General features: G+C 39.8%; 1 protein-coding gene and 1 long non-coding RNA gene across 2 annotated transcripts; one reads left to right on the top strand and one right to left on the bottom strand.

Moving 5' to 3' along the window:
* Window positions 1–3,115: 3,115 nt before the first annotated feature.
* LOC127659632 (uncharacterized) lies at window positions 3,116–10,280 on the bottom strand. The gene is made up of 6 exons (XR_007972556.1): window positions 9,885–10,280; window positions 8,990–9,043; window positions 8,559–8,887; window positions 5,634–5,750; window positions 3,975–4,146; window positions 3,116–3,846 (listed from the first exon to the last, which is right to left on the bottom strand). It is a non-coding gene; the product is annotated as an uncharacterized LOC127659632 (long non-coding RNA).
* A 12-nt stretch (window positions 10,281–10,292) lies between these two features.
* LOC127659618 (uncharacterized) lies at window positions 10,293–24,016 on the top strand. The gene is made up of 5 exons (XM_052149518.1): window positions 10,293–10,324; window positions 15,413–15,630; window positions 20,860–21,198; window positions 21,312–21,428; window positions 22,910–24,016. Exons 2-5 carry the CDS (start codon window positions 15,582–15,584, stop codon window positions 23,080–23,082), a joined length of 678 nt encoding a protein of 225 aa, XP_052005478.1. The 5' UTR covers window positions 10,293–10,324; window positions 15,413–15,581; the 3' UTR covers window positions 23,083–24,016.
* The last annotated feature ends 528 nt before the right edge of the window (window positions 24,017–24,544 follow it).

Here is a 24,544-nt window from a genome sequence, read left to right as displayed (position 1 = left end):
CTCCCCTCGTGGACGGCAGTCTTCCATCGACCCCTCCGTGTTTCTGTGGGACGGCAGGGCTCTCCTCCGCCCCTGGCAGTGGCTCCAGGCGGTCGGGGAGTCCAGTCCCCACTCGCCTCACGGACGGCGGCCGTTCACCGTGTCCGTGCGGTCGGTCTACTCCCTCCCACAGTGGATGGCAGCGGCGCTCCCCTGAGTGGACGGCAGTGTCGAGGACTCCGCGAAGGGCATCCCTCCTCCTTCCCGGGCTTCGGCACCAGTGTAACGGGGTCAATGGAAAGGAGGAGGCGAAAACCAGTCAATATAAATAATATTTTAATTACCAACTTAAACAAAAGACAAACACACACACATGATGGACATGTCCGTAGACGATCCCTCTCTCTCTCACGATCCTCTGAGGTGACCTTTATCCCTCTCGGGAGGCTTGATTAGCCTAATACGGGACCAGGTGTGTAGGATCACGACCCGGCCCCACCCTCCACCCTGCCACAATGGAGTTTTGTGTTCCTTGCCACAGTCGCCTTCGGCTTACTCACTGGGGTAATAAATACAATTATTATTTAAATAATTGTTTTTAAACACGATTAACAATTGTATTTTATCAAACTACACAACGACGACTCCCAAGACATTATAGATATTACAGATTTATTTTTTGTTGATGCCTGAACTTCTGTAAAGCTGCTTTGAAACGGTGCGTGTTGTGAAAGACGCTATGCAAATAAAAATGACGTGACTTTTGAATCTGTCAAATACAACAAATAAATCAGCCACAATGCATAGAAAACACAGTTATCACAGGGTGAGACTCTAAAACAGACATGGGCCACATGGTTTAATGGGGCCTGCGGCTCATTTATCGTAAAAGCGTTTTTATTTTTCCTTGAATATTTCTTCATTAGAACTTGTATTGGGACGTCACTCGTCTCCACAAGTGTTTAACACGCTCGAGGTTGCCAGATAAGAGACGCAACACCCCCAGTTTGAGATTTATACTTGCGCAAATTGGAAATATTCCGTCTAATGTTAAATTTATTTTGTGCAATCTGGCAACCATGCATCTCGCTTCTCCTTTGAACAAACTCGGCGATCTGTAGTGCAATATTCTGCTCAAGGAAAAGTGTTATACGGCTACTCCGTGTCCATTCTTGAGGCAGGTATGTGAGCTATAGCAAGCCGGAGACGAATATGTAAATGTATTTTTTATTTGTGAAAAGTAAGTCATATTAACAATATTTATGGTGTTTTTGTTGTTGTTTTTTTGTGTGCGCCAATGCAATTCACCATCCATTTTTTTTGTATGTAAATCAAAAGCCTAACATCTTATTCTGTGCTTCATAAAAGACAGAAAGTCACATGAGGGTGAGTAAATGATGACAGAATTGACATTTCTTTAAATTCACAACACTTCTCTAATTCTCTGACACAATGCCACTGCAGACGTGTGGGTCAAAGAACAAATGCCTCATCCAAAAAATGTATTTTTGAACCAATCAAAGAAACTAAAATAAAAATATCTTTAATTAAAGAACGGCAACTTTGAGTCAGTAAATATCAACCCCTTCCTCACACCTCTGACATAACCACTCCTCTTTAAACGACATGATAAAGCTCATAAAACTGATTATAAACCACTTCTTTCACGAGCAGATGCCCAGGAATGAACATCAGAATGTCAACAAGCCAATTACAGAGCGCTTCAGATGTCACCAGACCGAAATGAGCCAATCAGAGAGCAGGTAGAAATAGCACACTCAACAAAGCATCTTCCTGTCCTGGAGCCAATTTATTATGTCCAAAGCAAAAGCAGAGAGGAAATAGAAAGGAGGGAGAAACCGTCGGTAATAATGGCAGGAGGTGATGTGGGCGGGACTTACTTGATGAGCATCTCCTGATTGGGCAGCGGCTCTAGCTGGACACGCCCTCCTTCCGTTGTGCGGAGGTAAGCAAACTCCTCTAACATGTCAATATCTGAGAGAAAATGCTGAAGGACAAATATTCTTACCAAATTTGTAACATTTTATTATGAATTATGATTGAAATTAGACCAAAATCTTAAATCAAGATAAAGTCATTTTAAATCAATGTAACAAATATATCACAATAAAGTTATTTTGGATTGAACTCTAAAGGAAAATGCTTTATTTATAAAATAACTGTAATGTATAAAATCTGGATATTGATGCAAATTAAAATTACAAATAAAACCACCTGACATTAGTAGAAAAACAGCTTCACATTATTCGTTTAACACTTCGTATACAGAAAAGAATCGAAACATTTCAACTAATATTACAAAAGTGACGGTTCCAAACAAGGTTCTTAGTTTTTAATTATTAATACGTTTTTATTTCTATTTTATTTTTCATTTGCCGTTAAAATTGAGTTTAGTTTTTGTTAGTTTGACATTTTTGACCATTTTTAATCTTTAATGAATGTGAATTGTAAATTAAAAAAATTGTATAATATACAGTATATAACAAACTAAATCTAAAAATAATTAGAGCATTTTTTTATTATTATTATTGTAGTTATTTTTGGACTTATAACATTTTCTTGGTTTTTTGTTTAGTTTAATCTTTTTTTCCAACCACGTTATTTTTAATTTAAAAAAATGCAAATGTTTAACGGATTTAATGAGCAATATGATTTCATTTAATTAATTATTTAAATTATTTGTTAAAAACTCTCATAATGACGTAAATTACATAAAGTTGTCCTGCCCACTGATTACTAGGGATGGGATGATATGGTTATGTCACAATTCTGTTCGATATACGACCTGAGGTTCACGATTCGATATAATCTCACTTAAATGACAAAATATTACCAAAATAAATTTATTTTCGGAAAATATTATTGCGAAAAATGCTCATTATAATTTCTCATCAAAATACATTTCTTTAATATGCAATATTAATGCTCAAAGTTTAAATAAGAAGAGTTTCTCTATAAGATCACAAACAAATAAACTTTCATAAATAGTGCGCTACATTCGGCTGATCAGATGCAGAACAAAAACAGAACTGAACAGATCCTTAAAGTATGTGAAAGTGTATATTTAGTTTTTAATCATTTCTTTGTCATCATTATTATAATAAAAATGTAACTTTGTAAAAATAAAAAGTTTACATTCATTTGTATAATAAACTATAAAAAAAAGGTTACTGTCACTTTAAGAGTTCAACGAGTGGCTCACAGTGTCCCGGTTCAGCGAACATCAACGAGAATCGGTTTCTTTAGTGCACCCATGCTGCTTGAGATTAAAATTAATAATTATTTTTACTTTATTTTCTAACTGTAAAGAACAGAACGGATATTAAGACGCCTCATCTATGATGGACACACATTACACGGAGGCAACGATCTTATTTAAGCTCAAGCACTTTTCCTCAAAACAAGGTGATGTTCCAGGTATTCCAGCACTTATATTTCTAAAAGCACTTTAAGGATCTTGTGTGAACCCTGTAAACAGTGTAGATAAAAACTCAAAAGAGATTTTGAAGTTTGACGGGTTGTTTCATTTATGATCACATGGACAGAAAACAATGGCGGAAATTTGAAATATCGAGATATGCTACAATATGGTTTGTCATTTTTTTGGTTTGCGATATATTGAAATGAGATATATCATTCCATCCCTAATAATTACAGTGTAAACACATCTACCACAGTCAAATAATACAACAAATTCTACCAGTTGACACATTTTACAGTTGCATGGTACATACCATAATACCGCCAGCCCCAATTTGAGTTATGCAGATACTTAAAAATATAACGTGTTTACGTCCTTATGTTGATAAATGAACCCTCCTCCAACCCTGGAAAAGCGTTTCATATCTGCACAAATCACAAAAGAGCTTTACGTTGTTTGTGTCACCATGAACTCACCCTGAAAGAGTGACACACAAACACTCACAGTGAGAGATAAATATATATTTTTTACATCTCACAGCTCAAATTCTCACCTGCTTCCTTTCTCTCCCTGCCAATCACAGAGCGAGCCGACCACGCCCACCATCTCCAGCAGCCACTCCCACGGTTCCGTCACCACTGACGACTCCTCTGACAGCCCGTCAATCACATGACGCTGACCCCGCCCCCACCGTGGAGACTTCAGACCGCCCACTTCCTGTGCGGCTGAGAGAAATAACAATCATTGCTATGCTTGTTAATGGCATACTACCATTATAATATTAACCCTTTAAGCTCTGAACACGTTTTTAAAGATTTCCTGTTTCAGTGGCATTCCCAAAATTAAAGGCTTATAAGTAAAAAACAAAAAACAAGGAGGGTCAAGTGTTTTGTATCATTGTAAAGAAACTTTAATTTTTTTTAAATAATATATTATGATACATTCTGAGACTGTCAGTCTAAAAACTGCTGAAAAATCCCCAAAAATGTTAAATATAAATTGAATTTTTTCTTATGGAGGCTCAGAAAAACAGCTTTTTTGTTTCATTCACAATCATGTCAACTGTATCTGAGGAAAGTTTTGTGTTGATACGACAAAAGTTCCAACATTACAAACATAATGTATCATAGTGTCCAAAAACATCTCCAAACAAATAAAAGATAATAATTGTACATAAGAACTAATTACACATGCAAACACAACAATGACTAAAGGTTTGCATAGCATGCAGACATGATTTTAGTCATGAGATTTCACAGAATGAGTTTCATTCTGTGTCATTTGAGTCATCATTGAGTCTGTGTCGTGTATTTGGTGCCATCTCCTGGTGGTCATATGTAACATTGTGCTTCATGTGGATTATCTAATGATCTATACATCTGATTATCTTGTGTGTGGACTCGATTGAAAGATAATCACCTGACTCTAAATAATGATATGTGAGATTTTAATGTTTCGTTTATATGTTGTGAAGTTATAAGTGAAAAACGCAGCATATAAGCAACACAATACACTCACTATAGTGTTACTCGCTATATGTTTGTCTGTGAGTAAAACAAATATTCTGGTTGTATTTTACTCTTTAAGATCTTTCCAACAACATATGACACATGAATATTTGATCAGATTGATGTTTTCACTGATTGCAATAATACGCACAGTGAAATTTTTAAACATTTTTGTAAATGATCAAAACGTAACATTTCTGATTTATCAGTAAATTTCAAAACACTTGTTCAGTTTTGGTCATAATATCTACATGCATTATAAAGAAGAGCTTCTAAACTTTCAAACAACACCGATTTAATGTTGGTCAAGATTGTTGTTATTAATTTTTTGACGATTATTATTTTTCTCGGAGGCCCTTCTGAGCTTAAAGGGTTAAAATCTCCTTTTTTAAAACATTATTTGAGAAGTCTAGCAAAATAGAAACACTTTAATTATAAAACAGGATTAAAACGGCTAAATAACTGGACGCTACTCACTGAATTAGCTGTAACATGATGAGGTCATCACTACTGTTTATTGCTGCATATTTCACTTTGTTTTACACATATGATTTACAATAGTAGGCATATATAACTGTAGTATGCAGCAAGTGGTTTGCTAGTAATTCATTCGGAACTGAAATAATAAATGGGGATCTAGCACTGTTATTGTTCCTCAAAAAGTCACTCATTCATCCGTCACAAAATAAATCGCATATATTTACCCTGTATCTGTCCGCTGAGGGCTTCCGTGTGACGTCACATCTGCAGCTTTGTGCATGTATTTATTCAGCAGACCGGCAGGAAGACACATTTCTGGATTAATGCTAGAAGGTCACATCCTGAAAGAGAGCGACAGATAAACATTATGTCACGGGGTGTTCTGTGGTTACATCATGGTCACGCATGACCTTGAGTAGATGCTTTCATAGAACTGTCAGTTATTGATACATTTGTTTCAAAAAATAGAATCAGAATGTCTCATTCTTTCACCAGTGTAATAAAGTTTATATGTCTAAATGTTGAATATTTATGTTATATTTATGGGTGATTATCATTAGAAAATGTTTCCAACCTCCAAATTAATACAATAAAAAAAATAAAAAAATCTCTCTCTCTCTATATATATATATATTCCGTACAGAAAATAAAACCTATATTTAGGAAAATTAAGCTTTTTTTTAAGACAATATTTTCAGGACACTTTACTTTATTTAAAGCATATTAAATGATCATTACTAGATCCGGACGTCTTACTTTGTCAATTGCCAATTTTAATGATGTATTGATGATTCTCATTACTAAAACAAACAAACAAACAAACAAAATCATAAAAATAACATAAAAAAATCACAATAAATAAAAAGTACGAAGGGAGTACAACTATGAAATATGAACACTTAAAACCTCAATAATATGTCATTTGTTTCACATGTGTGTAGATTTCATAAAAATTATTTAACAATGTCTTTATTTTCTCTCTCTCTCTCTATTTATATATTAGGGCTGTCAATCAATTACAATTTTAATTAATTACATGGTGTCCCGATTAATTAATCGCAATTAACTTATGCGATTACATAGTACATAGTTATCTTTAAATATTTAACAATTATATATATATATATAAATATTCAGGTAATTAAAATGCATTACATTCTTGTGGCAGAAGAGTTCATCATTGATAAGACGATGTGTGTGCGTGTCTGTCTGTGTGTGTGTGCGTGTCTGTCTGTGTGTGTGTGTGCGTGTGTGTGTGCGTGTGTGTGTGTGTGTGTCTGTCTGTGTGTGTGTGCGTGTCTGTCTGTGTGTGTGTGCGTGTCTGTCTGTGTGTGTGTGTGTGCGTGTGTGTGTGCGTGTCTGTCTGTGTGTGTGTGCGTGTCTGTCTGTATGTGTGTGTGCGTGTGTGTGTGTGTGTGTCTGTCTGTGTGTGTGCGTGTCTGTCTGTGTGTGTGCGTGTGTGTGTGCGTGTCTGTCTGTGTGTGTGTGCGTGTCTGTCTGTGTGTGCGTGTCTGTCTGTGTGTGTGTGCGTGTCTGTCTGTGTGTGCGTGTCTGTCTGTGTGTGTGTGTGTGTGCGTGTGTGTGTGCGTGTCTGTCTGTGTGTGTGTGTGTGTGTGTGTGCGTGTCTGTCTGTGTGTGTGTGCGTGTCTGTCTGTGTGTGTGCGTGTGTGTGTGTGTGTGCGTGTGTGTGTGTGCGTGTCTGTCTGTGTGTGTGTGTGTGTGTGTGTGTGTGCGTGTGTGTGTGTGCGTGTCTGTCTGTGTGTGTGTGCGTGTCTGTCTGTGCGTGTGCGTCTGTCTGTGTGTGTGCGTGTGTGTGTGCGTGTCTGTCTGTGTGTGTGTGTGCGCGTGTGTGTGTGCGTGTCTGTCTGTGTGTGTGTGCGTGTCTGTCTGTGTGTGTGCGTGTGTGTGTGCGTGTCTGTCTGTGTGTGTGTGTGTGTGTGTGTCTGTCTGTGTGTGCGTGTCTGTCTGTGTGTGTGTGCGTGTCTGTCTGTGTGTGTACGTGTGTGTGTGCGTGTCTGTCTGTGTGTGTGTGCGTGTCTGTCTGTGTGTGCGTGTCTGTCTGTGTGTGTGCGTGTCTGTCTGTGTGTGCGTGTCTGTCTGTGTGTGTGCGTGTCTGTCTGTGTGTGTGCGTGTCTGTCTGTGTGTGTGCGTGTCTGTCTGTCTGTGTGTGTGTGTGTTTTTATTATTAGATTTATTATGAGGGCTTGTTTAAGGACACCTGCGTCAGACATGCTTGTGTCGCGTCTCGGGTGTGTTGCATCATAAACATACATTATTATGTCACTGTGTCATTAAATATAGTTTAATACTCAATCTTTAAACACATCTTCAGATCTGTTAGATCAGATTTGCGCTTCATCATGTGTTTGAACGCAAGAATGTAACTCATGTTTGTGTTGTTCTGCTGAAGTGTTTGTTCACTGTATAAACTGTGTGTTGCTCATACAGCTGAAGTTTCACTCACTGCCCCCTGGAGTAAACAGGTGGTACTACAAGCATTCTCAGGACTCTTCATTATATGGGGCCATTGCGATTAATTGCGTTGATTTTTTTATCACGTTATTTTTAGTCAAATTAAACGCACTGAATTAACGTGTTAAATCGACCGCCCTAATATATATATATATATATATAGAGAGAGAGAGAGAGAGAGTGTGTGAGAGAGAGTTGACAGGCGTGTCATGTATGAATTCTCTACACTCTCCACCTCTATGAGTGACCCTCCTAAACTGACCTGAGGGAGAGATTTACATTTACATTTATGCATTTGGCCGACGCTTTTATCCAAAGTGACTTACAGAGCACTTATTACAGGGACAATCCCCCCGGAGCAACCTGGAGTTAAGTGCCTTACTCAAGGACACTATGGTGGAGGCTGCGGGGATCGAACCAGCAACCTTCTGAGTACCAATGTATTATACAGAGCACTTATTACAGGGACAATCCCCCCGGAGCAACCTGGAGTTAAGTGCCTTACTCAAGGACACAATGGTGGTGGCTGTGGGGGTCAAACCAGCAACCTCCTGATTACCAGTTATGTGCTTTAGCCCACTACACCACCACCACTCCAGAGATAAAGGGGTCAGAAGTCAAACAGGGTGTGCATTCAGTGAAACAGGTGATGCTACAGCGATTAGCGTGTCACTCACTCCGTGTTGAACTACAGACTCTGGGAATCTCTTCAATAACAGCAGCAGCATCTCAGCTTTCTCCAGTGTGTTGAAACACTGTTCTGTGGCCCTCAAGAGCATCTTACACTGGACCGGGAATAGTCTCAAAAACACCTACAAACACACAAGAAACCAGTAACTGATGCAAACATATATTTATCTCAACAACGGTACACGATAAACTCAAACGCACACTTTAGTGGCATCTTTCAGAGAAACTGTGCATGTTTGTCCAGACTGTTCGTAACGCAGCCGTTATCACAGCAATCTCACGCCAAACCACCGGCTGCTCCGGGAAATTCATGAATCTGTGCACCAGGAAGCACCAATAAAAACCTAATTAGAATCAATTAAAACATCATAAACAAACATCACAAGGCAATGCACAGTGAGTTCATCTATACACTTACATGTCATAAAGGAGTCAGCTGGCAGATGCCATCCTCTCTGCGTTCCACTCGATGCTGCACAGAAGAACATGACAACACACGCATCAGACACTAAACCCACCTGCATACACAATGCTGATGATGCAACACCTTTCTGCATACAGGCGGAAACAGTTATGTTCCATACAGCCTTATGCATGTCCTGGGATTGGCATTAGGATATGGAGTTATATTTGTGCCACAATTCTGCATGCACAAAATTACATTTTGAGTGCACAAAAAATATCTACGTACACAAGATGATTGCTTTACAAAGCAGAGTTCAGATATCATTTGTGTGCTCAAAATATCATCTTGCACGAGCAGAAAAAATTTTGTGTGCTCAAAATATAATATTGGGTGCAGAATTTTTTTTCTTGCATTCAAAATATAATTTTGTGTGTGCAAAATAACTTTTTGTGCACTCAATTTCATTGTGTGTGTGCAGAATTGTTTTTGTTTACTCAAAATATCATATTGGGTGCAGAAAATTTTTCTTCCACTCAAAATATCTTAATGCACATACAGAAACATTTTGTGCACTCAAAATATCACATTGGGTGCAGAATTGTTTTTCTTGCACTAAAAATATCATCTAGTTTGTGCAAAATAACTTTTTATGCTCTCAAAATTTCATCTCGCACATGCAGACATTTGTTTGGTCACTCAAAATTTCATATTGTGCATGCAGAAAATTTTTCCTGAACTCAAAATATCATATTGTGCATCTAAAATAACTTTTTGAGCACTCAAAATATGTGAAAATTACTTTGTGTGCGTACAATATGTCATCCTGCACGCGCAAGAATTGTGGCACATATATAATTCCATATTAGGTTTGCAAATATTCGTATTTTATGTTTGTATGCAAACAGACCTTCATATGCATGAGGTCTATTAGGTGTACGCATACAGAGAGTCATGCATGAGGACTGACGTCATCCATATGAATTATGTGTGCAGTGAGGTCATATGCATGACTATTATCTGTACAGTATGTTAAAGTTTGTGGAGTACAGTATCATCTGCATGTATATGAATACATATATGCATAATTTATTTATTGTCTGTATTATGTTGAAGTCTGTGGGGTAGGGGGCGCGGTGATGACACAGGCTTTTGCGCCATACGGATCCAGTGTCACAAGCCCCCGCGCGCGTTTCACCAGAAACTCACAGTCGCCCTGCACAGACGTCTGCTCCGGTGAACGAGTTTAAAATAAAAACACTTCAGATGACCAAGGACATAAACCCAATGACGGAGGAAAAACCGGAGAACGATGGCAGGGTAACAACAACAACAACTACAACAACAACGGTAGGGAGTTTCACTTCCGGGAGAAAACGAAATAATTTCAAAATAAAAGTCTTCATTGACAAACGGACAGTCATGAAAGATAATGAAAGCATGTTTGGGTGGTCAGGAGGCAGGAGCTTAGAATTAACTGTACAGCATTTTTGTTCAAACTGTGGCGTTGGGGGGCACAAAATTAAGTGGATTTTAATGAATTCCACTGACTTGAGTCTTTTGAAGTTGTTCACCTAATAGATTCGTTTGTGCATTTGTAACCAGTCCTGTTCAACCTGTGGGATTCGAACTGGCGTCAGCTGGCATGAGAGGCATGTGCGCTAATGAGGATTGTGTGTCGCTAGTGCATCTTCTGAGGCAGAATGAGGTTTACTCATACTATCATGCAGACATGGGGACTTGTGACTTGGACTCGAGTCGACTCGAGTCGCTATTTTTATGACTTGTGACTTGACTTGACAAAAAATAAAATACTTGAGACTTGACTTGGACTTGGAAGTTAAAGACTCGGGACTTGACTTGACTTGAGACATGAAGACTTGAATGACTTGAGTGTTAATCACATCATGTTTTCAGTTTGAATATAAAATATATAAATTATAAAAAAAAAAAAAAAGTTGATCCAGCTGGAGCGCAGGCTGAGAATAGTTTTGTCATGACTGGATCACTGACACTATAGGCTATCATCAGCCATGCCCTCTCGTACCTTACGCACACCACGCCCACTTAGATCAGATAACACATCAACATGTCAGCCGGAGGGGTAACGTTACCGAGGGTCATCGCTTTCGGCTTCAAAAATTATTATCAAGATGGCAAAAGACGAACAGCGCTTTGCAAGACATGCAACGTTAAGATCGCGGACAGCCAGACGACAACCTCCAATTTCGTCCGCCAATTGAAGAGCCATTCTGCCCAGTAAGTGCTTGTCAATTTGTTAATTTGATCTGGTTAGTTGGTAGTTAGCTAATGTAATAATAGCAGGGTTCCCACGGGTCCTTGAAATCCTTGAAAGTTTGTGAATCTGAAAAATAAAATTCAAGGCCCTGGAAAGTTCTTGAAAATAAACATACATAGATACAGGTCCTTGAAAGTGCTTGAATTTATTTTGTGCAAGAAGTTTTCTGGAAAAAAAATCTGTCCATTAATTTTTATTTCGCCAACACTTCGTGGCTTATGCTGCATACTAGCCTGCTTGATTTACGTTAGTTACGCGCATTTAGGTTAAGTGTTTCCCGCGCGAGGTACTTTGTTTTGTACGTTGCCATGACGTTCACGCGCGCTGGTACCTCAACGTTTCCCACTCACAGACATTGCAAAAATAGGCTTATGGATATACTCTGTGTGAGTGAGTGAGTGAGTGAGTGAGTGAGTGAGTGTGGGTGTGAGAGCGAGAGTGTGTGAGTGTGTGAGTGAGTGAGTGAGTGAGTGAGTGAGTGTGGGTGTGAGAGCGCGAGAGTGTGTGAGTGTGTGAGTGAGTGAGTGAGTGAGTGAGTGAGTGTGGGTGTGAGAGTGTGGGAGAAGAGTGTGTGTGAGAGTGAGAGTGAGTGTGGGTGTGTGTGTGTGTGTGAGAGAGAGTGTGGGTGTGTGTGAGAGAGTGTGTGTGTGTGAGAGAGAGAGGAGAAATGTAACAAAGTTTAATGTATGTAACTGTGTTTGAGAGAGAGAGAGAGGGAGGTGTTCTGAAAGGAGTCTGTTGGATGTTAAGCTGTTATTTGTTTTATGGACTCAATGTTGAAAATTTAAAACATTTCAAACACTGTTGGCAGAAGTGAAAAATAAATAATTTTATGAAGTTTCAATTTTGTTTGATTCCATGATGTATTTTACTGAACATGAGTATTGTAATTTACTGACAGTTACTTATATCTTGTCTTTTCACTTTATTATGATCAGATTCTGCAGGTAAAATTACAATAATAAGGTGACTTGACTTGGACTTGACTTGACATAGCCTGTGACTTGACTTGACTTGACTTGACTTGCCCAAGAAAAAAATACTTGGGACTTACTTGAGACTTGAAGGTTAAGACTTGAGACTTACTTGAGACTTGCACATGTGTGACTTGGTCCCATCTCTGCTATCATGTACTAGCCTGCACCCGTTACATGTTCAGAAACCATGTTTCGCCAGAAGGTGGCGACAAATGTGTGTAATGTGTAAAGTGTTATAGACCACAACAGTGCCCGCCCACTTTTTTAGCCACCTGGGTTCCAGACATTTTTTTCCTCTTTCAATTTGTCCATACACTTTTCATACAATCCTCCATAAAAGAGTTGTAAATAATGACCCAAACCAACCAGCCCCAATGTGAATCACAACACTGATTGTGTCGCTCACAGGAACACTTGTGATATGACATCTTTAAAAAGACACATACACACAATCGGCACAAATCCGAGTCTATAAACAATCGAGTCCGTAGGGGCCGAGTCGGACTCAAGACCAAGTCCGAGTCTATAAACATTAGAATCCGAAGGGGCCGAGTCGAAGTCCAAGTCCGAGTCTATAAACAATCGAGTCCGACGGGGCCGAGTCGGACTCAAGACCAAGTCCGAGTCTAAACAATCGAGTCCGAAGGGGAAGAGTCAGACTCAAGACCAAGTCCGAGTCTAAACAATCGAGTCCGAAGGGGAAGAGTCAGACTCAAGACCAAGTCCGAGTCTAAACAATCGAGTCCGAAGGGGCAGAGTCGGACTCAAGACCAAGTCCGAGTCTATAAACAATCGAGTCCGAAGGGGCCGAGTCGGACTCAAGACCAAACATTAGAATCCGAAGGGGCCGAGTCGGACTCAAGACCAAGTCCGAGTCTAAACAATTGAGTCTGAAGGGGCCGAGTCGGACTCAAGACCAAGTCCGAGTCTATAAACATTAGAATCCGAAGGGGCCGAGTCGGACTCAAGACCAAGTCCGAGTCTAAACAATTGAGTCTGAAGGGGCCGAGTCTGACTCAAGACCAAGTCCGAGTCTATAAACAATCGAGTCCGAAGGGGCCGAGTAGGACTCAAGACCAAGTCCGAGTCTATAAACAATCGAGTCCGAAGGGGCCGAGTAGGACTCAAGACCAAGTCCGAGTCTATAAACAATCGAGTCCGAAGGGGCCGAGTAGGACTCAAGACCAAGTCTGAGTCTATAAACATTAGAATCCGAAGGGGCCGAGTCGGACTTAAGACCAAGTCCAAGTCTGTAAACAATCGAGTCCGAAGGGGCCGAGTAGGACTCAAGACCAAGTCCGAGTCTATAAACAATCGAGTCCGAAGGGGCAGAGTCGGACTCAAGACCAAGTCCGAGTCTATAAACATTCGAGTCCGAAAGGGGCCGAGTCGGACTCAAGACAAGTCCGAGTCTATAAACATTCGAGTAGGACCCGCCAAAGTTGACCCACGGGTCCTAGTTTGGGCATCTCTGCTTTAGACATTACACGCAATGAGCTCACAGATCAGGACAATATGGCGTGTAATGCGACATCTGATCTTCGCTTTTGCTCATGATCTCATATACTCAGTAACAATATTTTTGGTTTTTACAATGAGCATAAATACATCTACATATCAATTATTCAGTTTATGTGAACTGTGTGTCAATGACTGACTTATGATCAATAATATGGTAGTAAACAATACATTGTAGTCTAAAGCCGTTTTTGTCTTGTCTTATCAATGATTAACTCTTGTGCTACAGGAATGTAATGCATTTTAATTATATATATATATATATATATATATATATATATATATATATATATATATATATATATATATATATATATATATATATATATTTTTAAAACATTTAAAGATAACTAAGGTATAATTATATATTGATATAAATATGAATAATCATTATATATTGAGTTAGTGTTATATGAGAGGCTTTCTCAGCAAATATTTGTAAAAGTGTGTGAGAATTTTCCACATTATGAATGTGGAAATTAAATTAAGTGGTCTGCACTTATATAGTGCTTATTTAACCTTAGCGGTTTTCAAAGCGCTTTACACTGTGACTCATTCACCCACACACACACACCGTGGCCGACCCGCTCTACCAGCTGAGCCACAGCCGGCCCAATAATGTAGCAATCTGCTAAATTAATGCATTGAAAAACTGTCAATAGCATTTATTTATTGATGTATTCATTTCATTCATCATATACATCAAGGCGGGCCAAAGTAGGACCCGCCAAAGTTGACCCGCGGTCGTAGTTTGGGCATCTCTGCTTTAGTCATTACACGCAACAAGCTCACAGATCAGGACAATATTGCACCGCATAGTGACTAACAGGTGTTTCGGAAAGTGCTGAGATAGTTTTTGTTGCTATTTAGTGTTTTGAGAGAACAAAATCCACCCAGAGGTACCTTTAGTCAGGTTGTATAATTGAAAGAGTTCAAAATATCTTCAAATTGATTTCATATTTCCAAATGGCCATTCAAATAATGTGTATTTAAACCTAAAAATAAGAATACTAAATAAATGTTGCAAATACTACAAATATTTGATGACGTTTTGAGGCTACTGTACAGTAAGAAAACCCACCAGGAACATATTTTTACACCGTTTCCTCAATGTTTTATTTTGGTTGATAAGGCTTATAACAAGACACAGATTGGTTTGTTATTTGGTAGCTAATCCAAACATGACGTGTGGTTTTCAAAGGGGTTTAAAATGGCAATTCTGCACATACATACGCAACATTTTAATATCCTACATCAGACCCCTGACGGTTTTTTCATATGACTTGTTCTCATGCATCTCATTTAGGGTTTTGTGGTTTTATATGTCTATTTGCAGAAGCTCTTTTTAGATGAATGTGTTTTGCAACATCTGATCTTTGCTTCTGCTTATGATCTCAAATACTCAGTGACAATATTTTTGGTTTTTCCAATGAGCATAAATACATCTACATATCATTTATTTATTGATGATTTCATAAATCAACAAAGAAGATATACAGTTTTAGTACAGATACAGACGTTGACTGGAAATATTTAATGAACATTGAAAACAAACATTGGTTACTTCTTTACTTTCTAGAATAATTCAGAGGAAACTGTTGTGTTATCATCTTTCCCTATTATGAGGAAACTTCCTCTTTGCAGAGTGAAACTGCAATTTGTGCTGACGTAAGTCCAGTTTGTCAGAGTGACAACGCTACATGAGCCTCCGAACACAGACTGACAGAACTCCACACACTCATGACACAATCTGAAGCAGCATTCACACTCTTCTGCTGGGATTGGACTCTTCTGGAAACTGGACGTCAGAGAAATGCTGTTCATCTTTGGACTGCTGCTGCTGCTGATACCAACTCATACATGTGAGTCCACTTTCACATCAAACTCATGCTGATTTTAAAGCACGGATGAACAAAATATTGCATTTTAAATGGTTTAAAAGCTGTTGTAGTGGCAAGTGAGCTAGTAAAAGTGTTTTCTTATGTGGGGTTTTATCCATGTACTGGTTATCCATGGTGTACTTCAGTAAAATGTGTAAAGGAGAGTTCAGCAACTGTGAATCATGAACAGGAGATCTGATGTTTCATAGTCATCAGATAAAGTGTGAAATGTAAAACTTGTGTAACACAGGACAGAACTGTGTGCATATACAGGAAAGGGCCGTCACATAAAAAGACAAAGCACAATAACAGACTGGAATGCAACAAAGTAGAAGCTTTCCCGCTGTCAATAGGAAACACCAAAGTAGTGTTCTTCTCCAGAAGGGAAAACTCTACACTACAATCGTACACTTGAAAAGATATCTCAAGTAAAATGTTTGGATGTCTGGCTGCACTCAAAGTAGTCAAACTGTTGACCAAATGCAGAAAAAGCTTTGAATGTGATGAGACATTTAGGGTGCAGATCGTAACATTTATTACGTACCTGAGCTGGTTTAAGTGGTCTCCCACTGCGCCAAGCTGCTCTAGCTTATCTCGTAGTCTGACCCACTGACACACCCTTCTAAAACAAGCCAACAGACCAGCTAAGACCAGCCGATCGATGGTGGTTTTGTAAACAGGGTTATGAAATCAGCCTTAGAAAATGACCATCCATGAATTCATCCGCCCATGAGTCACTATTGAAGATAATAGGCATGGGACAATCATATGCAGTGGTGCTATCGGCAAGTTCATACGCATTTAAAGGTGTGGCATCTGCAATTGGTCATGGTTTGTTGGAGCTGGGATAGACAGTCAGTGTATGCGTAGTCAGGCGGCTGTGGTTCAGGTGGTAGAGCGGGTCGGCCACTAATCACAGGGTTGGTGGTTCAATTCCTGGCCCACACGACTCCACATGCTGAAGTGTCCTTGGGCAAGACACCGAACCCCAAGTTGCTCCCAATGGCAGGCTAGCACCTTGCATAGCAGCTCTTCCATGTTCATACAACAAACTTTGTATGTGTGTGTGTGTGTGTGTGTGTGTGTGTGTGTGTGTGTGTGTGTGTGTGTGTGTGTGTGTGTGTGTGTGTGTGTGTGTGTGTGTGTGTGTGTGTGTGTGTGTGTGTGTGTGTGTGTGTGTGTGTGTGGGTGAACCTTCACAGTGTAAAGCGCTTTGAATACCGTTAAGGCTTAAAAAGGTGCTATATAAGTGCAGACCATTTACATACTGTAATATAGGAATTATTGGCATGTGTAGATTTGCCCTGAGTTCCACCATGGCTGTTTCCAATGACAAAGATTGATCTTCTGGTTTTGGAATGAAGCTACACATTATATCTATCTACCAGCTTATTGCTAAGCAGTACATCAAACAGAATTGCTGCAATACAGCCCACTTTTTCAGCCGTCTGGGTTACGGAAGTACTTTCCCCATTCATTACATCATAAAACAGTTGTAAGCCATGAACCAAACCAACCAGCTCCGAGGGGAATCACAACATCACAAACTTTGTTTTGAGCTAAAAATGTTTTTTAAAATCGGACATAAAGACAAAGGTACAAGGCTGTGTAATTACCGTCTTTCATGAGGGCACAAGCCCCAATCCCACGAAGCATTGCGATTGATGTAATTGATTAAACAAACGATGAGAATATATAAAACTATTGATTTTAGGTTGTTGATATGTTTCATGCAAAATATCACGATATGTACAAATATATTAGTAGTTTAAGGGTGAAGAGACTGACTCGATTGCGTCATCCACAGTTCACCAGTCAAGGAAGTTCAATCTCAAGTCAAGTCAAGTGGTTTTTATTGTCGTTCAACCATATACAGTTAGTACAGTACACAGCGAAACAAGACAACGTTCCTCCAGAACCATGTGCTACATAAAACAACATAGTACAAAAACACAGAACCACATGAGACTACACAGACTAAATAAAATACCTATACGTGTGCATAATGTACGGGACAGTACAATACATTTCTAACAATGAACAGGACAATAGTGACAGTGAGAGACAGTGCAGCGCCAACCAGTACACAGTAGTGCAAAAAGATGACAGTTTCTAAAAACTTAAACATAACATGTGATGGTGTTCTATGCACATAGCAGTTACTGAGGTAGCAGACCGTTATAAAGATTTTAAGAAGAACATGTGAGCTTTGTAGGTCCTTACAATGCAAGTGAATGGTGATCAGGCCTTTGAATCTCCAAACATCAGACAAAGTCAGCATAAACATAATCCATCAGACTCCAATGGTTTAATAAAGATCTTCTGAAGCGATCCAGTTGGTTTTGGGTGAGAACGTACCACCATTTTATTCCTTTTTCGCTGTACATCTTGCCATTGCAGTCATTAGGCACGATCATGATTTCAAGCTCGATTACACTTCCTAGTGCGCAGAACCCTAGATAGTGCTATAGGAAGTGTAATCGAGCTTGAAATCATGATCTAACGGGCCAAACTCCTTTTCACTGTACATCTTGCCATTGCAGTCTCTAGGTACGATCATGATTTCAAGCTCGATTACACTTCCTAGTATGCAGAACACTAGATGGTGCTATAGGAAGTGTAATTGAGCTTGAAATCATGATCTAACAGGCCAATCTCCTTTTCCACTGTACATCTTGCCATTCCAGTCTCTAGGCACGATCATGATTTCAAGCTCGATTACACTTCCTAGTGCACAGAACCCTAGATGGTGCTATAGGAAGTGTAATCGAGCTTGAAATCATGATCGTGCCTAGAGACTGAATGGCAAGATGTACAGTGCAAAAGGAGATTGCCTGTTAGATCATGAGTTCAAGCTCAATTACACTTCCTATAGCGCCATCTAGATGGTGCTACTAGGAAGTGTAATCGAGCTTGAAATCATGATCGTAACAAGAGACTGCAATGGCAAGATGTACAGTGAAAATGAGTCTCTAGGCACGATCATGATTTCAAGCTCGATTACACTTCCTAGTGCACAGAACCCTAGATGGTGCTATAGGAAGTGTAATTGAGCTTGAAATCATGATCGTGCCTAGAGACTCCTTTTCACTGTACATCTTGCCATTGCAGTCTCTTGGCACGATCATGATTTCAAGCTCGATTACACTTCCTAGTGCGCAGAACCCTAGATGGCGCTATAGGAAGTGTAATTGAGCTTGAACTCATGATCTAACAGGCAATCTCCTTTTTCACTGTACATCTTGCCATTCCAGTCTCTAGGCACGATCATGATTTCAAGCTCGATTACACTTCCTAGTGCGCAGAACCCTAGATGGTGCTATAGGAAGTGTAATTGAGCTTGAACTCATGATCTAACAGGCCAAACTTCTTTTCACTGTACATCTTGCCATTGCAGTCTCTAGGCACGATCATGATTTCAAGCTCGATTACACTTCCTAGTGCGCAGAACCCTAGATGGTGCTATAGGAAGTGTAATCGAGCTTGAAATCATGATCTAATAGGCAATCTCCTTTTCCACTGTACATCTTGCCATTCCAGTCTCTAGGCACGATCATGATTTCAAGCTCGATTACACTTCCTAAAAGAATATTATTATATTTATATATATATTTATTTGACCAATTGTCACACATTATACATACATTTCTGCATATACATGGTGAAATTATTTATTTTTCACATATCCCAGCTAAGCTGGGGTCAGAGTGCAGGGTCAGCCATGATACTGGCTCCTGGAGCAGATAGGTTCAAGGGCCTTGCTCAAGGGCCCAACAGTGGTGTCTTGGTGGTGTTGGGGCTTGAACCCACGACCTTCTGATCAGTAACCCAGAGCCTTAACCGCTGAGCCACCACTGCCCCGTTCCACCACATTCCTAGTGCGCAGAGCACTAGATGGCACTATAGGAAGTGTAATTGAGCTTGAAATCAGGATCTAACAGGCCAGACTCCTTTTCACTGTACATCTTGCCATTGCAGTCTCTAGGCACGATCATGATTTCAAGCTCGATTACACTTCCTAGTGCGCAGAACCCTAGATGGTGCTATAGGAAGTGTAATCGAGCTTGAAATCATGATCGTGCCTAGAGACTGGAATGGCAAGATGTACAGTGGAAAAGCAGATTGCTTATTAGATCATGATTTCAAGCTCAATTACACTTCCTATAGTGCCATCTAGCGCTATGCGCACTAGGAAGTGTAATCGAGCTTGAAATCAGGATCTAACAGGCCAGACTCCTTTTCACTGTACATCTTGCCATTGCAGTCTCTAGGCACGATCATGATTTCAAGCTCGGTTACACTTCCTAGTGCGAGAACCCTAGATGGTGCTATAGGAAGTGTAATTGAGCTTGAAATCATAACCTAACAGGCCAAACTACTTTTCGCTGTACATCTTGCCATTGCAGTCTCTTGGCACGATCTTGATTTCAAGCTCGATTACACTTCCTAGTGCACAGAACACTAGATGGTGCTATAGGAAGTGTAATTGAGCTTGAAATCATGATCTAACAGGCAATCTCCTTTTTCACTGTACATCTTGCCATTCCAGTCTCTAGGCACGATCATGATTTCAAGCTCGATTACACTTCCTAGTGCGCAGAACACTAGATGGCGCTATAGGAAGTGTAATTGAGCTTGAAATCATGATCTAACAGGCCAAACTCCTTTTTCACTGTACATCTTGCCATTGCAGTCTCTAGACACGATCATGATTTCAAGCTCGATTACACTTCCTAGTAAATGATGGGAGAATTAAAATTTGTAGGTGAACCGTCCCTTTAAATAATTTTAAAGCTCAAATAATACACAAGTTTAAACAGAAGATTTAATATAAGTTCTTTTATAAAATTATAAAATTTACATATCTGCCTTTAAAACCCTCCAAAAATTGGCCCGTAATCTCGATTTTTGCTCATTTATTTAAGAAAAAGAGGGACGAGTCGAAATGAATTGTTGTGGTACTTAGTATTTACAAATGCTGTTGATTGAGCTGAACTCGTATTGAACCCGGAATATTCCTGTCATTGTTAGAAATGTCATTAGAATTTAAGATCTGCATGTTTATATTGTTTATCTTCTCCACGGATGCCCTGAAAGCCGCGGCTTTAGAGAGGGAAGTACTTTGACTCTCTGGCAGCCTTGAAAAGCCTTCAGACTTTGTTTTTGAAATGTTTGTGTGTTTGTGTTTGTGTTTGTGTTTGTGTTGTTCAGGTGTGGAGATGTTCTGCAGGTTTAATCAGACAGATCCCTGTTACACATCTCTGGGACACAAACTCAATCTGCAGATGGTGATGAACACTCGTAATGTTGAGCTGAAGTTTAAAAAGGGGACGGACAGTACGGGAGATCCAGTTTTCACAGTAAAGAATAACCAGTTGATGGAGAATATTAAATATGAATCCATTAGAAACAGATCTGTGTTTATCTTTAATAAAGGGACTCTGATTATAAACAGTGTGATCAGATCAGATTCAGGGACATACAGATTAGAGATTTATGATTTAATCGGCACACAAACACATGCAGTAAATCTTACAGTGATTGTTGAAGGTAAAGTAACTCTCTAATCACATCAATACTTTATTGCATTGGTTACTGTTCACATTACTGTTGTCCTCTAATTGTTATGATTGAACTTTTGATGGCAGTATTTTGTTCTATAGTTTCACCAGGTGAAATAAGTCTGATTGTGTTGGGTTCTGTTGCTGTGATCCTGATTCTTCTGGTCATCATAGCATATCACTTTTACAAGAAAAAGAAACAGCTCAAGCCGACAGCAGGTCAGTTCCTGTTGAGTTCATTAATCTATCTATGCACTATTCTGGTTCAGACTTCAGCAGCACTGCTACTAATATTGTTCCTTTATACTGGAATGAATCACTTGTTTTTACTCACTGTAAGTTAGTGGATAAAAGAGGCTACTAAGTTAATGCACATTAATGTACACTGAAAACATGATGCTACACACCCGGCCCGCAATCAGGCTAATTAAGCCTCCAAGAGGGATAAGGGCCAACCGGAGACGGCAGTGCAACAGAGAGAGAGATGTACGGGCAGCTGTCCGACACCTGTGTGTGTTTTGGTTACATTTTATATTAAACGATTATTTATATTGTCAAGCCAGTTCTCGACTCCTCCTTTCCATGAATCCATTTACAGTCAATAATATAAGTGTAGGGTAGATTGAGTGAGTTCAACTCTGCTGACCTGCCGTTGGGTCAAAATGGGGCGCTAATATTGATAAATAAGTGTACGCTTAAAACGTTAAAGTTTCCGTATACATATATAAGTCAGGCATGTGAGGTATCTTTTGAAAGCTTAGAGTCTGAACTCTTCATAAATAACCATCACTTCTGAATTTATGTTACATAAAATAACAAAATATGGCCTTGTAGTCCACTCAGAGGCCGAGATATTCAATGAAATAATGAGGGTGTTGCTTGAACTGAACATTAGACTGAATGTCTATGGACGAGCACATCTGTGAGGGGTAAAATGTGTTAGAGCGCCCCCTACAGTTCACATCTGTGAGGGATAAAATGTGTTAGAGCGCCACCTACAGTTCACATCTGTGAGGGGTAAAATGTGTTAGAGCGCCCCCTACAGTTCAGATCGGCATTTTGTGAGGGAAGGTCTCTTCTTTCAAAAGATACTACAACTGTGTCCATACTCCAAAAGGTTCAGAGAATATAACCATTTAAAATCAGGTATGGATTTTTTTTCATGGTTTGTGCTCAAAAAGGGGGCGTGTATCAACAGGTTACACAACTTTCCAATGCATTTCTAATGGAGCCACAAATAATTTGTCATTCATTGACACAGTTTTGGGATAAGTAGTAGATTATCTAAGCAGACAAATATGGGAATAGTGTATCATTGTTTGAGACACGTAGCACTAGAAATCCCAGAGTCAGAGATGAAATGTTTCATTTAAATGTCTCTGTTTTCTCAGCAGTTTCTGTTGGTGGTTCAGAACTTGTCACTGATAAGAAACTCAAAGAGGATGAACAGAAGGGGTTAGGAAAGAAAGTGATGCTTGCATCATGAGAATAGTCTAGACAGAATTTGTAGAACTGAATCTAGACCAAAGGGTCAAAGTCAGGGTCAAACTAAGTTCGTAATGTGCCAGTAAAAGTAAACTTCTGGCTTCTGGCAGTTTTCACGGCTGTTTGCAGTTGAGCAACATTAATTTAACTTGACCATCTTCTCTCATCCTGTGAGGTTTCTAGTCCAATCTTTTATTCTATTGTTCTTCCTGTAGAGTCGACCCCAGCTGCAGATGTGGAGAATCCTGCGGTCTGTTCTCACTCGACAACGAAGAAGGAGGAGGAGGAAGAGGTTCAGTATGGCGAGATGATGTTCACGCCGACCGTCTCAAACAATCCAATTAAAGAGAAGGAAGAGTGTGTGTACTCTCAAGTACTGGCACACTAGAAAGACAAGATCACGCTTGTGTCTGCAGGGAACACAACAGCCCAGAATATTCAGCAACAACACGTCCAGTTGCTAATGATTAACATTTAACGATGGCCTGGATGAATGCAAACCTTCATAAAGTGAACCTGTAGGTTATCAGACTCAGACTACTGTACTGCTGTTGCATGCTATCATCCGTCTCTTGTTCTGTACATTGCACGTGAATCCAGTTTTTAAACTCTGTATGTCATTGTCACATTGCATGTTTCTAACGTCAACGTGAAATACCGTTCACAACCCATTCAACTTCCATAATGTGTGAAACAGGATATAAAACGACTGTTGGTTAACATTATCCAAGGGACGTCAGTGGTCAAGGAAACTTTTGAAAGATTACAAAGACATCATATTTTTTTTAAAAGTATTACATGCATTGAGGAATAATTCACAAAAGACGCTGAAATTAAAAAGAGTCCGTTTTGTTTTCTTGTTGACTTTAAGTACTCCAGTTCCAACGGCCTGGTCAAGGGACGGATTACCGACTGGGCCAATGGGGCCAGTGCCCAGGGGCCCTTGAATACTTAGGGGTGCCCTGGGCTTTAAGGCTGCGTGATCTAGTCCCCCCCACCCCCCTGCTCAACAAATTTTGACCATGAACAATAAACCCCACCCCAGCCCCCGCTCAACAACTCCTTTTGGATGGAGGGGGGGGCCCTTGGAGATGACTGGCCCGAGGGCATTTGCAAGTCAGAATCCGTCCTTGCCTGGTCGATTTTGCATGCTTCACTTTAGCTGTGATGCTCTAGTACAAATATACTGTACAAGGTATTGGATTTTGAAGTTTAATTGCATTTTTGTGCATTGTTTAATGATCACTGTACTTTGTATGCCATTGTATACTGTGTGTGTGTGTGTGTGTGTGTGTGTGTGAGAGAGATATGAATTATATATACATTTATTTTACACTGGATTGTCTGTGATGTGTGATTTACTGTACATTTATTCCCCAAGTCTCAATTTTATCCAAAGTGAAATCTGATTGATGCTGATTTATTTTTCTTTTTGCTTCTCCTGCATGGTAAGTCTGAAAAATGCCAAAAAACTGTTAAGTGGCAATTAGTATCATCATGGCGCCCCCCAGTGCTTGGTCAGGACAAATTTGATATCAACTGGCCAGCCAGGGCCAATAGCCTCAGACCTCTACCCGTGAGATCAAAATCGATCTGCGTTCCCACCATCAGGCCAACAGCCCCGTACAACCCGCCCTTAATACACCTCGCTCAGGCACGTGCACACATAGACATCAAAAGGGGCTCGAGCACCTGCCCTTTTTTCTGGGGTGCTTTTTTTTTTATTTTTGAAAAATAATATATATTCCTGTTTGCGCACAGCTTCCCTGTCAAACAAATATATTTATTGAATAGTGTATCTAAATATCAGGTCAGGAGTTCTGAAGCCCCCCCGGCACATCACACACACC

Source organism: Xyrauchen texanus, chromosome 19, assembly GCF_025860055.1.
Source record: "Xyrauchen texanus isolate HMW12.3.18 chromosome 19, RBS_HiC_50CHRs, whole genome shotgun sequence".
NCBI lineage: Eukaryota > Metazoa > Chordata > Actinopteri > Cypriniformes > Catostomidae > Xyrauchen > Xyrauchen texanus.
Note: the sequence above shows the minus strand (reverse complement) of the source record. Positions and strands in the feature narration are given on the sequence as shown.